The sequence below is a fragment of the Dipodomys spectabilis genome, unplaced genomic scaffold (genome assembly GCF_019054845.1).
Source record: "Dipodomys spectabilis isolate Male_0828 unplaced genomic scaffold, ASM1905484v1 ptg000416l, whole genome shotgun sequence".
Classification (NCBI taxonomy): Eukaryota; Metazoa; Chordata; class Mammalia; order Rodentia; family Heteromyidae; genus Dipodomys; species Dipodomys spectabilis.
The window spans coordinates 1,742,501-1,759,562 of NW_024871093.1; the positions used below are offsets into that span (position 1 = coordinate 1,742,501).

At 60.6% G+C, this 17,062-nt stretch overlaps 2 protein-coding genes across 3 annotated transcripts in view; one reads left to right on the top strand and one right to left on the bottom strand.

Moving 5' to 3' along the window:
* Nucleotides 1–6,057: 6,057 nt before the first annotated feature.
* Nucleotides 6,058–15,264, top strand: Cabp7 (calcium binding protein 7). Its single transcript, XM_042667666.1, has 5 exons — nucleotides 6,058–6,211; nucleotides 12,557–12,700; nucleotides 13,273–13,385; nucleotides 13,634–13,787; nucleotides 13,983–15,264. The coding sequence occupies exons 1-5, from the start codon at nucleotides 6,103–6,105 to the stop codon at nucleotides 14,108–14,110; spliced, it is 648 nt and encodes a 215-aa protein (XP_042523600.1). The 5' UTR covers nucleotides 6,058–6,102; the 3' UTR covers nucleotides 14,111–15,264.
* A 71-nt stretch (nucleotides 15,265–15,335) lies between these two features.
* The window catches only part of Zmat5 (zinc finger matrin-type 5), a 31,477-nt gene continuing 29,750 nt past the window's right edge, over nucleotides 15,336–17,062 (bottom strand). Inside the window, exon 6 of one of the 2 annotated variants that reach the window (XM_042667686.1) lies at nucleotides 15,336–15,586. In XM_042667686.1, coding sequence (XP_042523620.1) covers nucleotides 15,457–15,586 — 130 coding nt within the window. In that variant the 3' untranslated portion in view covers nucleotides 15,336–15,456. The remainder of the gene's footprint in view (nucleotides 15,587–17,062) is intronic. The other variant, XM_042667685.1, reaches the window with a different exon arrangement.

Here is a 17,062-nt window from a genome sequence, read left to right on the forward strand (position 1 = left end):
TTTAAACATTTAAATAGTTGTACAAATGGGTTACCTTCCGGGGGCTGGGAAGATGGCTCAGTGGTAGAGTACTTGCCTTGCATGCCTGAGGCCCTGGGTTCGATTCCTCAGCACCACATAAGCAAAAAGAAAAAAGCCGGAAGTGGCATTGTGGCTCAAGTGGTAGAGCGCTAGCCTTGAGCTGAAGAGCTGAGGGACAGCGCCCAGGCCCAGAGTTCAGGCCCCATGACCGGACCCCCCAAAAAAAATGGGTTACCTTCCAACAAGTCACTTCTGACTTTTTGCTAGTTAATTTGAAATAAGAGTCTCGCAGATTTGTCTGCATGCATTGGTTTCCAACTATGATCCTCAAATCTCAGCCTCCTGACTAACAGGGATTATAGATGAGAGTCACTGGCCCCTAGCCCCAGCTCTATTTGACTATAGGTTGTTTCTCTGTATGTGTCAGTCCTAGGACTTGAACTTAGGGCCTGGGTGCTGTATCTGAACATTTCTTTTCCCCCTCTACCACTTGAGCCACAGCTCCACTTCCAGCTTTTTGGTGGTTAATCGGAGATAAGACTTTCCTGCCTGGGCTGGCTTTGGACCAGGATCCTCAAATCTCAGCCTCCCAAGTCACTAGGATTCCACTGGTGTCACTGGTGTCCTTCAACTGTAGTTATTTTTAAGGTAGAATGTTGCATTTTTGCCTGGGACTAGCTTGGGACCACAGTCCTGCTACTCATGCCTCTAGAGTCGCTGGGAATATAGGCATGTGCCAGGGCACACTGTGTTCTTTTTCCTGCCTCAAGTTGCTTCTGAAAGAGCATCCGATTTAAGGGCCTGTCCCCTTTAAGTCATCTCCCACTGTGGCCTCGGTTCCCTGTAGTCTACTCCACTCCTGTCACTGTCCCCTGCGTCACCTCCCAGGGCTCAGACATGGGGCTAGCTGGAGTAAAGCAGGAACCAGAACAGCCAGGGGCCCCCTGGTTTCCCGACTGCACCCTCTCCCGGCCCAGCCTGTGTCTGCAAGTCTATGAATTCCATTATTCATCAAGTGACTTCGTGGGTTTGCCTGGACAATGAAGATTTTATTCACCTCCAGACACCGTCCCCCGCGGGTTCTTGGAACAATATTGTTCCCCAGCCAAGAAGCAGAGGCCAGAGCCTCCGCTGTCTCTGGACAGCCTCTTCCCACCTGTACCCCTGCACCTCTCCCCAGCTTCTCTCCCAGCAGGTCCTTTGGTCAGCGGTCCAGGCATGACTTGAACTTGGTGCTCTCCCCCTCTCTCCACTCTGCCTTCCCTGTCTGGACAGTGGGTTGGTGATTGCCAGGCCCTTCATTCCCTCACCCTGTCTGCTGGGCAGGCACAGTGGTGAACAGGATGGCCAAGGTGGTGGAATGAAGAGAGGTGGGGATGGGGACTGTGCTGGTCTTGGTTAGGCAGGCGCTTTACTACTTGAACCATGCCTCTAGCCTTGTGCTGGTCTTGAGAAGCCAGGGCTTCAGGGTTCAGCTCTTGAGGAGGATGGGGTCTAACCTCTGGGTGTGACAGTCCTGCCACCTGGGGAATTCCAATCTGCATGTTTCAGTGAATCAGCTCCTCCAGTGTTGCAGCCCCTGGCACCATGGGTAAGGTTCATGGTGGGTCTCTCGGAAGGACCGATGCCTACTGAATCCCCCCCCCAAGGGCACCCAGAGGGAGCAGGGGTGACAGCAGCACCGCCCCCAGAAGAGGGAATGGCAGACATTGTTCACACCCTACAATCACACCATCTGCTCCTGGGAGCACAGAGAGGAAAGGCAGGTGAACAAGGAATCATTCTTTCATTTTCTCACTCATTCATTTATTCATTCAATATGTTTATCTTCTGATTTTTTTTTTGCCAGTCCTAGGGCTTGAACTCAGGATCTGAGCTCTGTCCCTCAACCTCTCTGTGCTCAAGGCTGGTGCTCTACCACTTGAGTCACCACAGCGCCACTTCCAGCTTTTTGAGTAGTTTATTGGAGATAAGAGTCTCACAGACTTTCCTGCCCGGGCTGGCTTTGAACTGTGATCCTCAGATCTCAGCCTCTGAGTAGCTAGGATGACAGATGTGAGCCACTAGTACTGGGCTAGCTTTTTTTTTTTTTTGGTCAGTCATGGGACTTGACCTCTGGGCCTAGGCATTGTCCCTGAGCTTTTATGCTCAAGGCTAGTACTTTACCACTTGAGCCACAGCTCCACTTCCAGTCTTTTCTGTGATTAATTGGAGATAAGAGTCTCATGGACTTTCCTGCCCAGGCTAGCTTCAAACCACGATTCTCTGACCTCAGTCTTCTGAGTAGCAAAGATGGCAGGCAGGAACACCGGTGCCCAGGGGCATGCAGAATCTTGTACATTCAGCAGGGAGGTGTTCCCATTTAACAGACGAGAAAGATGAGGCTCAGAGAAGCCACATGGCCAGCTCTGGCTTCTCCATGGCGCTGACTCATTATGGCTCTGCCTCTTTGCCCCATATCAAGAGACTTTTCAATCCTGCCACCATGTTCCTCCTCAGACAGTGGGGGCTGCGGCTCCTCCATACTCCCCAGCCCCTTCGCCAGCGGGAGGCAGCACCCGGCAGTGGAGGGCTTGGAGCTGGCTCTCAAAGTCAGCAAGGGTCTCTCAATTGGCGCTTGAGGCACTCAGAGCCTGCCCCCATCTTTGAGAATTCCCCACCTGGGTACCAAGGCCTGGAGTTGCCCCTTCATTGGGCAAGGGCCACACACCATGGAGCAGCTTCTCCGGAGGTCCCTCGGGGCTGGGCTTGGCAGGCTCCAGGCTCCAGGCCACTCTTCCTCTGCCCCATGGCAAGCTGGCTGGCCAGCTAGAGCCACCTGAACACCTGGCAAACAAGGAATGAACCCACCAAGCTTTCAGTCACTGCAGGGGTCACTATTACTCTTTCCTGTTTCTAGGGAGATGCATTTTCATGCTAATAAGAAACTCCCTCCCCGCACAGGTGGCTCATGCCTGTAATCCTAGTTACTTATGAGGCTGAGATCTGAGGATCACAGTTCAAAGCCAGCTCGAGCAGGAAAGTCCTTGAGACTCTTATCTCCAATAAACCACTCAGAAAACCACAAGTGGTGCTGTGGCTCAAGTGGTAGAGCGCTAGCCTTGAGCTGAAGAGCTGAGGGACAGCACCTAGGCCCAGAGTTCAAGCCCCACGACCGACAAAAAAAGGAAGAAAAAAAAAAAAAAAGAAACTCCCAGCTGGGCTGGGAAGGTGGCTTAGTGGTAGAGTGCTTGCCTAGCATGCATGAAGCCCTGGGTTCAATTCCTCAGTACCACATAAACAGAAAAAGCCAGAAGTGGCTCTGTGGCTCAAGTGGTAAAGTGCCAGCCTTGAGCACAGAGAGGCTAGGCCCTGAGTTCAAGCCCCAAGACTGGCAAAAGGAGGAGGAGGAGGAGGAAGAAGAGGAAAAGGAAACAGCAGCAGTAGCTGCTCATAGCCTACTGCCAAAGTTTCAGACCTGTTATCCTGGTTAATCTGAAGATTGTGGTTCAAAACCAGCCTGGGCAGGAAAGTCCATGAGACTCTTATTTCTAATTAATCACCAGAAAACTCAAGTGGAGCTGTGGCTCAAAATGGTAGAGTACTAGTCTTGAGAAACAGAGCTCATGGACAGCACCCAGGTCCCGAATTAAAGCCCCATGACTAGCAAAAAGAAAGAGAAAGAAAGAAAGAAAAAGCAAGCAAACAAGAAAAACTCCCATTATGGTGGCTCATACCTAGCTACTGTGGTGGGTGAGATCTGAGGGTTGAGGTTGGAAGCTAGCTGGGGCGAGGAAGTTCATAAGACTCATCTCCAATTAAGAAAAAAACTCAGAGCCGGGTTCCGGTGGCTCACACCTGTAATCCAAGCTACTCAGGAGGCTGAGATCTGAGGATCACAGTTCAAAGCCAGCCGGGACAGGAAAGCCCGTGAAACTCTTATCTCCAATAAACCACTAGAAAACTGGAAGTGGCACTGTGGCTCAAGTAGTAGAGCACTCGCCTTGAGCTGAAGAGCTGAGGGACAGCGCCCAAGCCCAGAGTTCAAGCCCCATGACCAACCAAAACCGACCAAAAAAAAAAGAAAAAAGCTCAGGGACAGTGCCTAGGGCTGGCAGGAGGAGGAGGAGGAGGAAAAAGCAGGAAGAAGAACAGGAAGGGGAAGAGGAAGGAGGAGGAGGAGGAAGAAGAGGAAGAGGAGGAGGGGGAAGAGGAGGAGGGGGAAGAGGAGAGGGAGGAGGTAGTAGTTTTCAAGCCTCATGATAAGGAGGTAGTAGACAGCGCTGCCTTGGGTCAGCCTGGCTCAGGTGCTGCGTTCTCTTTGTCATGTCTCTGCTCAATTAGAAACCTCAGTTTCGGCTGTATTGGTGGATGATTGGACAAGAGCAGGTGGGTAAGGACAGTTTTGGGGTGAGGACAGTTTTGGGGATGGGGCTTCTGAGCCTCTTAGATCCCCGTAGGTCCTGAGTGCTCAGCCAGCTGGTCCTAGACAGCTGGGGTCTCTCGTGGCCCCTCTGTGGGGTGCCCGAGCTGCTGGGCGCTCCCTTCAGATCAGTGCTGGGGGCTAGCTAGCCAGGAGCTGTCATGTCTCACTGAATCCCCCCTCCAGGCCCTGAGACAGGACTTTGATTAATCAGCGACAAAAGCAGAAACAAGCAGAAAAATGTAATCAACTTGGGAAGGGCAAGACTGTGGCAATCAGCTCTCCCGCTGGGGCTGGGGCTGACTGGACCCAAGGGGCCAGGAGGTGGTTCTCAGGCGGCTCCAGAGGATGTCACCCCAGAACCCCGGGCAGCCAGGGCCAGAAGGTCCCCAATCCCTCAAAGCTGCCCCCGTACACCTGTGCACACACACCTGCCCCCCGCCCCCCATTCCTGGCTCAAGGGCAGGCACACGCGCCCCCACCTGCCTCCAATCTCGTGCCTTCCTCCCTCCCTGCTGACTCACAACCTTGGCCCAGGCAAGCGGTCAGACACACTCCCATCTGCTTGTGGGCTTGAAAACACGTGTACACACACCGATGGCCTTTTCACACTCGTGTCGATCAACCATAAACGCGTGCACATGCTTTCTCAAACAAGTGCGGCACCGGCCGTGGGCCCGGCCGGAGCTGCCCGTGTGCAGCCTGCGGCCCGAGGCGCTCCGGGACCCCGCGGCCCAGGCCCGGCCTGGTCCCTCCCTCGCCGGGGCCGCGGGGCAGGGCCGGGCCTGCGATCGGTGGCTCGGGTGGCTCGGGCTGGGAAGCGGGGCGGTCTGGACCCACTGCGGGGGCAAGGTCACTCCGTCTCGGGAGTCTCCTCCGGGGCTGTGCCCGGCTCCGGCCGCGGCCCTCGCGACCTTGCTCAACGTCCTTCTCTGGGCCTCAGTTTCCCTACTTTAAAGCCTCTCTCAGTGCCAGTCCAGTGATGCTCTTTGAGGACCCCCGGAGCTCCTGTTTCTGGGCCTCGGTTGGTTCCCAGGTCCTGCGTGGGGGGCCGTGGAGGCCGGTGGGACAAGGGGTACGAAGGAGGGACCCCCCCCAAACGCCGCCCCCCCCGTCCGGGTGGCGGCCAAGGGAGACCTGAGGGGGCCCTAGGGGGAAAGGGAATGTCGTTGGGGCCGGCGCCGGCGGGAGGCGGGGGAGGGGGGGACGGAGGGGGGCGGGGCGGGGGGGCGCGGGGGGGGAGGCGGGGAGCGCAGCGAGCGCGGCACGGAGCGGGCGGGCGGGCGGGCGGGCGGAGAGGCGGCGAGAGCCGGAGCGCCGGGCCGGGCGGCCGCGCCGGCGAGCGGACGAGCGGGCGGCGAGCGGCCCGGGGCGCGCGGGGCTCGGAGGAGCGGGCGCGGCGGGCAGGCGCGGGGCGGTCGGAGCGCAGAGGCCCGAGCGGCGCCGCCCCCGCCGCCCCGTGCGGGGGGGTGGGGGGAGATCCCCGGCTGGGAGCCCGACGAGGAGCGCGGCGGCATGGGCCGGCGGCCCGGGGCGCGGGGGCGCTAGGCCCCCGGAGGGGCGGCCCCCCGCCTCGCCGCCGCGCGCCCCGCCCGCGCCCGCCGCCCCCGGGGCCGCCGGCGGCCCATGAGCCCCGGCCTCAAAGTTTGCGGCGGGCGGGCGGGCGCGGAGCCTCCAAGATGCCGTTCCACCCGGTGACGGCGGCGTTGATGTACCGGGGCATCTACACCGTGCCCAACCTGCTGTCGGAGCAGCGCCCGGTGGACATCCCCGAGGACGAGCTGGAGGGTGAGTGCGCGCGGGACCCCGGCCCGCGGCCCTACCTGTGCGCCAGGTGAGGCGCGGGCGCGGGCGGGCGGGCGCCGCGCGGGGCCGGCCCCGGCCGCACCCCCGGCCCCCGGGGCGCCGCCGCAGGGGGTCGTGGGGGGGGCGCCCGGCCCCTGCCCGCGTGGCCCCCGGCGCTGCGGAAACTTGCCGGGCCCCGCAGCGGGGTCACGGGGCCGCGCAGCCCGCGGCTGGCGGTGCGGTGCGGCGGCGCGGCGGGGCCGGGGGGCCGGGGCGGGGGAGGGGGGGATCGGAGCGGGGTCCCCCAGCCCCGAGCCACCCGCATCCCGATCCCCTCCGCGGCGCCCGCCGGCGGCTCTGCGCTCGCATTGACATTCCGCTCGTGTCGCTTAAAAAAAAAAAAAATCCAATCCGCTCGGGCGGCGGGAGAAGGGGCGAGGGCGCCTGCGGGGCTCCCGCCCGGCCCCGGGGCGCCCCCGGCCCGCGCGCCGCCCGCGCCCCTTCCCCGCGCTCCCGCGGGGACCCCCAGCCCGTAGCGCCGGCCCGGCGGCGGCGAGGCGGTGGCGACAACAAGTGGCCGGGGTTGGGCGGCTCAGTCGCCGTAGCCGAGCCTGGAAGGGAAGGCAGAGGGGCCGGGACCCCAGCGCCCCCTCCCCGGCTCCTCCGCCTCGCGCACGCGAAGGGGAGCCCCGCGCCGCGGGCCGGGGTCCGGGGCGGGACCCCCGGGGCCTGCCCAGCGCTCCGCTTTCCCTGCAGAGCTGGGGGAGGCGCCCGGGAGTCCCCTCCCCCAGACCTCCTGGGGCCCCCAATGGGCCGGAGTTGGGGGCGGGGGGCTGTGGGCTGACGACCCCGAGTCTTGGCTTCTTAGGATCCGCGGCCGGCTGCGATCCCCAGCGCTTGACCCTGGCTCTCGGTCCCTTGGGTCCGGAGGGGGGGGGTGTCTCTGAGACCTGGGGCTCATGGGGCCCGCAGAGTGCCCCTGAGGGACCACCGCAGTTGAGGAGGAGGAACCCGGAAAGCAGCCAGGGAGGAAGGTCTTTCCTCGCGGTCTTCCCAAGCCCGATGGGGACCGATCTTGGAGGGGAATCAGATCAGGATGGGGGAAGACCTGAGAGAAAAGGCAGCTGCCACCACTAAGCTCACTGCACCACAGGCCACGAGCCACCTGCTCCTCACCCCCAGCCCCCAAGCTTTTCAGGGGCCCAGGAGACAAGGTCTGGACTCGAGGCAGGCAGGACAGATGGAGGGACGCGCGGGCCCCGGACCTGACCTCAGCGGTTACACTCAGAGTCTAGGTTCTCACCAGTCTGGGCCAAAGCCCAGGATCCAGAGCCTCCTCCAGGGCCTAGGGGAAGGAAGGGACGGGACGAGGGCGAGAAGGCAGCGGATGGGGCACGGGCATCTGTCCTCATCTTCCATCTTCATCCCCTGCATCCCCTGGGCCTTCCCAGACCTCCTGCCTGTTCCCCATTCAAGGCCCTTGCCCATCCCTTCCTCCTGGTCTCTTAAGACAGTGAGTGGTCAATCTGTCTCCGACCTTAGGCAGACTCTGCCTCATTCCCTCCCCTGACTTTTGGCACCCCCAGGATTCTGGACCCCCCAGTGCCAGACCTCCCTGGTTTGCTTCTCTCCTGACCCCCCAGTTCTGGAGTGCACTCTGAGGAAGGGGAGGTGGCAAGCCTGCAGGGTGGGCACAGAGGCCGCAGGCTCCCCTGGGCCATGGAGCAGTTAAGCTGGCAGAAGCCTACGCGTTAGTCACCACCGCCACTCACACTGCTCGGTGCTGTCCCTTCTCCCGTGCTAGGAGAGGGGCCCTCGTGCCAGGGGCGCCTGAAGGGCAGAACCATCCCGACGCTGTGGGGGGGGGTGAGGGGGCACGGGCCAGCCGGTGTCTGTGGGCATCCACCGATGAAAGCAAAGTCCTCCTCAACAAACCCCCTTTCTAGTTGCAGAAACCCCCAAAGCTCTCCGCAGGCCTGGGCTCCTTGCGGTGGCCCTTGGATGGTGAGACCGGGTGGAGAGGCTCAGATGCCCCTGCGGCCCCCACTGTCTCTCTGATGTACACTAGTGCCCCTGCCCCGGGGTGGTCTGGGTAAGACCCAGGCCCTTGATGGGAGGAGGTGACTGGTAAAGAAGCCACAGGCGCCAGCAAGACGGAGCGCGGGGGCCTGCGATGCCATAGATCGTCCGTGCCTGCCTGCCTGCCTGCTGCAGAGCCAGGCCCGTCAATCTGCGTGAGGAGAAGGGCCTGGATAGGAAGTGGGGAGCACAGAGTTGAGATGTGGGCTTTCCTAGTCAGGTAACACTGGGTCTTAGTCTGCACACTCACGGAGGGACCCTAGGCAATTCCTTGCTTCTCTGAGCCTTGATTTCCCCATCTGTAAAAGGGGGTTGGCATTGCCCTCCCCAGCACTGCTGATGGTCAAGAATGCCCAAACATAGCCGGGGAGAGGGAAGAGGGGACCCTGCAGAGGTGAGCCTGGAGCATGGGCATAGGGCGTGGGCTGAGGTGTGTGGGCTGGGGGGGGGCTCAGGAAGCTGGGGGACAGGACTGGGTCTGGCAGAGGCACTGGGGGCCTGCGGCCTAGGGGAGCTGTGGATGGTAGTTGGCAGGGTAAGGCGATAGCTGGGCAGAGCTGTCTTGGAGCCCACTTAGTCCCTGTGAGGGAGAGGCAGGGGTTCTTCTACATTCCTTTTCTCTGAGCACCCCAATGTCAGTCAAGGCAGAGGCCTTGAGACACCCAGGGCTGGTTCAGAGACATTGGGGGCTAGTGGGGTCCAGAAGATGGAATCAGGGATGGTTGGCAAGAGAGAGGAGAAAGGCAAGGCAGGCAGGAAGGCCACCAGGTTGTCAGTCCAGGCTAACAGTGGAGTCTGGGTTGCAGGGAGCAAATAGGGGGGTCTTTGAGGCAAGGAAAGGCTGAGGAGCCCCCTTCCTGCCCCTGGTCCCTGCGGCCCAACAGTCACCTCTGCACAGGCCAGGGACTCCGGGATGCTGGGGAGGTGCGGCGCAGGGCCAATGCCGCGGAGCCTGGCAGCCTCTGCAGAGGATGGGCGCTGCCCCCTCCCGTGACCTCCAGCCTGTGTCCCCCTCCGAACTCCATCACCGAGAGAACACGGGCGTCCATGGGGGCCTGCTGGGGACACCGCCCTACCACAGCTCCGCAGGTTGGGGAGGGGAGCACGGGAGGTCAGGGTGAAGGTGATTGGATTGGGGGGGGAGGGGGGGAGGAGACAGCATCAGCCTGGAAACCTGGTGGCCCTGCCAGCCCATTCCCGGGCCAGGCAGCCCTATGCCAAGACGGAGCGCACAAGCTTCCCTTGGCCTCGCGGGGTGGGGAGCGGAGTGAGGCTTTCGGGGAAACGTACCCAGCTGCTGGCGCACAGGGACAGTGATGACACCCACCCCGTCAGGGAACCCCACAGAGGCCCGGCCCCAGCCTGACTCCTAGGTGAGGGCCTGAGGCCCCGAGACACCAGGGCCTTGCTCAGGCCACTTGGCTGCAGAGTGGTGTAGAGCCAGAGTCTAAGCCCAAGCTTTGGGTCCTGGGCCCAGCCAGCAGGCGGGCCAGCCTGGCGTCCCGAGTTCACCCAGTCCTCCTTCTCCTTCCGGCTCTGCCATCTGGGATAAGCTGATTTACAGCATCCACCCCAGCCAGGCTCAGCCACGGACTTGTATGCCTAATTTTCTTGCTTAATCATCAAGCAAGTCCCATTGTACAGATGAGCAAGTCCCTGCCCAAGGTCACCCTGCCAGGATGGAGGAGAGCTGGGATTTGAACCTGGGTCCCTGTGACACTCCCTGGCTGAGATGGCCCCTGAACTGGGTCTCCATGGGCAAATGGAAGCTGGCGGGAGCCGGGACGGGGCTGTGGCGTAGCCGGCTATGCTGAGAGGGTGCGGGAAGGGCGCATGAATGGGGAGGTGGCAGGCAGTGGATTTACCTGGCAAAGGTCAGCCTGTCGTCTGACATGCACCCCAAGATTCACCTGCCCCTTCCTGCCCCCACCTCAGCCTGTCATCTGTTCATGCACCCCAAGATTCAACTACCCTCTGCTGCTGCCCTCCCCATCCTGGCCTCAGTCTATCATCAGTTCATGCACCCCAAGATTCACTTGCCCTCTGCCATCCCCCCTCCTAGCTCCACCCCACATCCTGTTCCCCCCACATCCAAGGTGCTTCCTCGGGGCCTCCAGGAAAGGAGCCGGAAAAGCCCAGGCAACCCTGGAAGGGAGAGCCACGAGGAAGAGACAGCCTGAACCTCAGCCCACTGCAGGGGAGGGGCAGCTGCCACTGTGGCCTCTCTAACTTTGTACCCCACTTTGAGAACTCCCCAAAGGGCCTCAGACTCAGAAGGATACAGTGCTTATCCCCAGGCACCTCCAAACCACCTCCACCTCCAACTCCATCTCCTTCTCTGTGGGTGATCCATAGAGCGGGAACAGACTCTGGGGATCGGGCGAGGGATGGGCAGCGCCTGCCTCCCCTTCCTGCCTTCCCTGTGGGCCCGGCTGTGGCCTCTGCTCTGAGTCCTTCCTCGGTCTCTGCCTTCTGCCTTTCGGCCTTCATTCAGCACGTGTGCACGGATGTTGTTTCGGGTCATGGGGACAAGTCATGAATGAGAACCCCCATCCCCTGGCCCCTCTCTTATGGTGCTCACAGTCCATCGAGGGGGAAAACAGGCTTGTGAGGGGCAGGAAAGAGCCAAAGTTAGCCTGGAGAGGGGCAGGGGATGAGGCAGAGGGCCGGCTGCAACAGAGCTGCCATCGGGGTCAGAGTCACCCCTGTGATCAAAGCCTAGAAGTAAATCCCGAGAGGGTCTCGGGGCTGAGTTCATGTCACAGGGGTAGGGGAGAAGGGGGAGATAGCCAGCCCCCCACATGGATGCATGCATACCTCCCCGTCTGCCACAGACTGGCAGCTGACCTGAGTCCCCACAGCAGCCCTGCTTCTGTACCTCCAGTCACGGGAGCATACTATACTGCCCCCTCAGGAAATGGTTGGACCCCAGAAATGGTTGTTGGTGTTGGTCTTGCTTAGACTTCTGAGTTCAGGATTTGCAGACACCCACAGGTCTGGCTGGGCCCAACCCAGCTGCTTCCCTGGCCCTAGGGCCACTGGTTGAGACATGAGAGTCTCAAGACTTATTCATAATGGGCCTGGGGCCCAGGCCATTTGAGCACTAGTTCTGTTTCCACCTGCCCGCAAGATCTGACACTGGTGGCAGAGCCTGTGAGGGCTGGGACCTTGGTTCAAGACTCTGCCATGAGCCATGGCTCCCAGTCCGTGGTGGGGCCACCAGGCTGGGCTTCCTGTCACCCAGGAGATCCGGGGAACAGCTTCAAAGTATAGGATCCTACTAAAGTTTTAGGGCTCACAGCTCACTTGTAGCAACAGCTTTTAAACGCAGTGGAGCCCGGCCAGCTATTGGGCCTTTTTTGCCGGATCTCGTGTCTGCATAGCACATGTGCATATATGCGCGTGCGTGCACGTGTGTGTGCACACACACACACACACACACACACACACACACACACACGAGCAGCTCCACTCTGCCCTTTGGGTGAACAACTTAGGCAAAAGCCAGGAGACTACCAAGGAAGCAAGGAGGACTTTAGATACCCTAGTGGATTGAGATCTGCCCTGCCCGCAAAGGAAAATACAAAGATGATAGGCTAGGGTCCCCAAACCCAGCCTGTCTGACGTTGTTCTGCCCATTTGGTTGTGGCTACTATGGAAGCCAGCCCTAGGTCATAGAGTTACTCCAGGATTCCAGCCAAGTGCATTGCTAACCACTGGAGTCATGCAGGTCGTCAGGCCTCGCTCACCCTCTCTGTTCAATGGGGTGGGGACCCCCCCCCCCCCGCACTGGATCTTCTGTCCCGTTTCTGTCTGATCCCAGGCTGAGGCGATCACTACAGGCACATGCGGCTGGTGCTCAGAGCTGAGCTGGGAGAGGAAGCCCAGTGGGACGGGGCTGCAGGAGGAGGGAGGGGGCTGGAAGGAGCGTGCGTGCGTGTGTGTGTGTGTGTGTGTGTGTGTGTGTGTGTGTGCCCGTGTGCATGTGTGTGTGCTGGGAACCCTTCTTAGAAGCCACCTTGGCCGGCGGGCCCAGCGTCCTCGTCCTCCTTGCACCCACCACACGGGGTCGTCGTGAGCACACCAGGAGAGCCGTGCGTGCTCAGGCCTCAGGGCGGCCATGGTTCCCGGGTCGTGCATTCTCTGCCCGCCAGGAATGCATCCATGCCCTGACTGGGTCCCCAGCTCTGCAAGCTCTGGGTGGCCCCTCAGATCCTCCCGATCTGTTGGGGACAGGCTGAGGCCCCAGCCTGTTCTTCTCCCCTGCAGAGATCCGTGAGGCCTTCAAAGTGTTTGACCGAGATGGCAACGGCTTCATCTCCAAGCAGGAGCTGGGCACAGCCATGCGCTCGCTGGGCTACATGCCCAATGAGGTGGAGCTGGAGGTGATCATCCAGAGGCTGGACATGGACGGTGAGCATCACACCCCTGCCTCCGTCCCCACTGAGCCACTGAGGCCGAGCCTACACCTGGGCTTCTTGGAGCCACCTCAAAGCCCACGGCAGGCTGCAGCATGGTCTGGCTGTTTCTCAGACACAGAGGGTGTGACAGTCTTAGTTACGTGCGGTGGGGGACAATGGCTGCTCCGCCACTCTCTGTAGTCTGAGAAATTTCAAAGTACGACAAAGAAGAAAGCGTGTAATAAACATCCCAGATCCTGTCACCTCAAAGTCATTTAATTGGTTGTTTTTGCCACCTGGCATTTATGAAGGGGCATGGGGAGCCACAGAGGGTTCTAGCGGACTGGCTGGGCCTCACCTCCTGGCCGTGCTGGCGGCCCACCCCACTCTCCACATTTCCCACCCCCAGGGCCCGTCACACTTGGTCTCCACATCTGCCAAGAGCTTGGCATGTTCAGTGCTCTAGGCACAGGAGGAGGTGCCAGTCTGAGGTCACGTGTACCAGGACTCCATCCCAGGCCCTTTGGGAACTAGGGTCCCTGCTCAGTGCGGGTTCCGGCCGGATTGGCTCTGTGCCCACTCTAGGTGACGGCCAGGTGGACTTTGAGGAGTTTGTGACCCTCCTGGGACCCAAGCTGTCTACGTCAGGGATCCCAGAGAAGTTCCATGGCACCGACTTCGACACGGTCTTCTGGAAGGTACAGCCCCAGGCTGGGCGGCCTCGGAGGGGATCCCGGGGCCTGCCAGTGCCAGGCTGTGCTGAGGGGAGCACTGGCCACTCTAGGCTTCTGTCCACATATGTCCTGCCTCCCAAAGGCCCCGGGCTCCCCGGGCGAGGCAGGTGTTGGACAATGGAGTGAGCTGTGGGAAGCAGGGCTCCTGTGGCTGCAGGGTGCTCGGTGGGGATGGCGGTGAGCACTGTCCCCCCCCCCCCCCCCGCCCCCAGTGCGACATGCAGAAGCTGACGGTGGACGAGCTGAAGCGGCTGCTCTACGACACTTTCTGCGAGCACCTGTCCATGAAGGACATCGAGAACATCATCATGACGGAGGAGGAGAGCCACCTGGGCACCGCCGAGGAATGCCCCGTGGATGTGGAGAGTGAGTGGCCGACCCTGGAGCTCTGCGGCTGGGCTTCCCTGGTTTGTGAGAATGGCCTGGGGGGGGGGACTCGTCGCCAGCCTCCAGCCTTATCATCATTTCTCCCTGGGTGGAGCCTGGGCCCAAGTGCAGGCAGCTCCTGATTCCATCCCTCCCATCCCCTTCTGTCTCCGTGTTCCCGGTGGGCGGCCACAGCCTGCTCCAACCAGCAGATCCGCCAGACATGCGTGCGCAAGAGCCTCATCTGCGCCTTCGCCATCGCCTTCATCATCAGCGTCATGCTCATCGCAGCCAACCAGGTGCTGCGCAGTGGCATGAAGTAGGCGCCGCCTGGCGCATGCAGTGCCGGGCCCGCTCCGCACCACCATTGCCGCCCGCAGCCCTGTCCCTCAGCTGGCTCCCAGGTCCACCACCCACAGGTACTACTCCAGGGCCTGGACGTCTGGCCGCTGCACCCCTCTCGCCCCACAGGCCTTGCATGGAGCTGGGGCCCGGCTGTGGAGGACTGGAGGTGGCTCTGAAGATGGCCCCCAGGCCCCGCCACCCTGCGCTCACCCAGTCTCTATGTAGCGCTAACTTCCCAATGTCCCAGGGGTCCTGGGAAATGGAGGAATTTAATTAGAGAGGAACTCCCAGCACCCAGCCACTGCTATGGTCCCTTAGGCAGGACAGGCATCCTGAATCCACAGGGCAGAAGAGGCAGAGGCTGCTGGCCTTCTCCCAGAGAAGGGTCCCTGCCTCTGACCTTCCTTCGGCCCAAACCCAGTCCTCCTCCCCCACACCTGCTGGTGCCCAAGCCTGCAGATCTCACGGGCAGTGGCCTGAGATCTGACCTGGGTTTGCCTTCGGAGAACCCCCCCCCCCCCTTTTTCAAGAAAGGCAGAAGTTTGCAGTGGAGGTAGCATCTTAGGTGTTCCCAAGGCCTCCAACCTCGAGGTCCCCCCCACCAAAGGCCCTGTAACTAAAGGCTGTATTTCCTCCCCCATCCCACCCTGCAGCACAGAACCCAGAACTGGAATCTACTGGGGAGGAAGCAGGGCTGAGGCTGGGAGGGCCTGACTAGCTGAGCAGCCAGGGCACCGAGGCCCTCTAGCTAGAACCTTGGGAGACCACCCGCTGGGCCGAGGAGCTGGTATAACCCAGTGCCATGAGTGCCAAGAGGCACGGTGAGCCACTCTTCCTGGGCCCCCCACTCCTCTGCACCAAATGCTTAATGCCAGCTTGGCACGGGCGACGTGGAGGCTGCGAGTTCTGCCAGTCTGGGATGGCAGATGGAGGCCTGGGGCGCCTCTCTGCAGACTTGGGCTGCTTACCACCTGGGCTGCGGCACAGCCGCACCTCTGCCAGGCTGAGGCTCTGCCCCCTGACCAGGGACGGGGGGACGCAGCCGAGAATACTGGCAGGAGAAACACACACCACCACCAAGACGCTTCCTGTCCAAGCATCTGGAAGTTTCCTTGCCCATCTTCTGAAGACAGTGGAATGGGGGGTGGGGGGCGCTGCCTGGTGCAGACTGGGACCAGAGGGCAGTTGGTATGGGAGGCCTGGGGAAGGCCAGGCCCAGAGCCTGGGGGCACAGCAGGAAGGGGGCTCTGAACCCCAGTATGAAAAGTTGTCTTTATTGTGAAGGGATAGTTGATTGGGTGAGAGTCTGGTGGGGACTGAGAGCTCAGCCCCACTGGACTCTGGGCTGCAGGGGCCACCCCCCAGGTGGGGGAGCCCGCAGGGAGGGGGGCAACTCCTGGACTGGCGGCCAGCCCATGGGGTACTGGAAGACGGTGGCTCTGATGGGTTCAGCCCTAGAGAGAGAGGGGGCAGAGCATCAGAATGGGCACCGCCTAGACCCAGCGCATGCTCCCGGACCCTGGCCGTGGGGAGGGCCCGCTGTCTGCATGACCTGCTGAAAGACCCCGGAGCCGGCACCTCCCCTCCAGGAACTGAGCCCTAGCAAAAAGCAGGTTTGTAGGCAGACACTGAGCCTCAAGACTGGTCTTGAGAAAATGGAAATAACCTTCGCGTCCACCCGTGGGGGACGAGGGCGCACGCACGGCTGTGGCGAGAGTGCCACGCAGCCCGCCGGATGCACCTGCGCGGCGGGACAGACGTGCTGGGAGAGGAGAGAAAGCAGCTTATAAAATAATGTATATAGCATGATACTATTTTTGTTTAAAGATATATAACATATATAAATGCATAAAAAAATCCTGGAAGTCACCTTAAAATGTCAACTGGTTCTCTCTGAGTGGTGCAGTTGTGGGTGGGTTTTTTAAATCTACTTTTCAGAAGATTTACAGGCATGCACACCTTTTAAATCAGAAAAAAGTATTGTCTAATTTTTTTTTAAAAAGGTGCCTGGGCCGGGTGCAGGCGGCTCACTCTTGGAACCCTAGCTACTCAGGAGGCTGAGATCTGAGGATTTGTCTGTGAGATTCTTATCTCCAGTGAAATCACAGAAGAAGCAGAAGTGGCACTATGGCTCATGTGGTAGAGGACTAGCATGGAGCAAAACGAGCTTAGGGACAGCGCCCAGGCTCTGTGTTCAAGCCTCAGAACTGGCAAAAAGAAAAAAAAAAAACAAATACCAAAAAACACCAACCCATCCCCCTAAACTTCCCATGCTACTTGCTCTCCCCAGTCACCTCCCCTGAATGCAGGATGCCCCTGGAAGGGCTGCTGGGACAAGGTGTCCTCTGTGTCCAGCCAGCTGACCAGGGCCTTCCCCGACCTGTTCCACGTTCAGACCCCTGCAGACTTGGCCCCTGCTGTGGCTTCAGGGCTGCGGTACCTTTCCTGGGGTGGAGCTCTCCAGGGAGCTCATGTCTCCCCGTGGGTTTGGAGCCCTCCAATGCACAGCAGGGACCAGGGGTCTATGTCCCAAAGCGAGGCCTGGCACCCAAAGGCCATCCAGTTTGCCTGCTTGCTGGAGGATCGATCAGTAGTCATGTGAACAGCACTATCGTAAATGAAGACTCCTCACAGGAACCCCAGTTTGCAGATGAGGAGAATGAGGTGCAAGTGACTTATGTCGCCCGGACATTGTCCTGACACTCCATGGCCCAGCCTCCAAGGAAGGGGAGACTCTGGCTTGGACGCCCTGTGGTCAAACCTCAGCAGAAAAAAAGAGGGCCAGGGGCCGGCTGAGGGTGGGGGCCGGGGGCGGGGGCAGCGGCCCTGACAGTTTGCCAGGCCTGTCTGGGCCCGAGGGCTTCCGGAGCCCCGCTTGGCCTCTGGGGCTCTGCCGAGGGGACGGGACATCCCCTGCCTGGCGGTGCGCT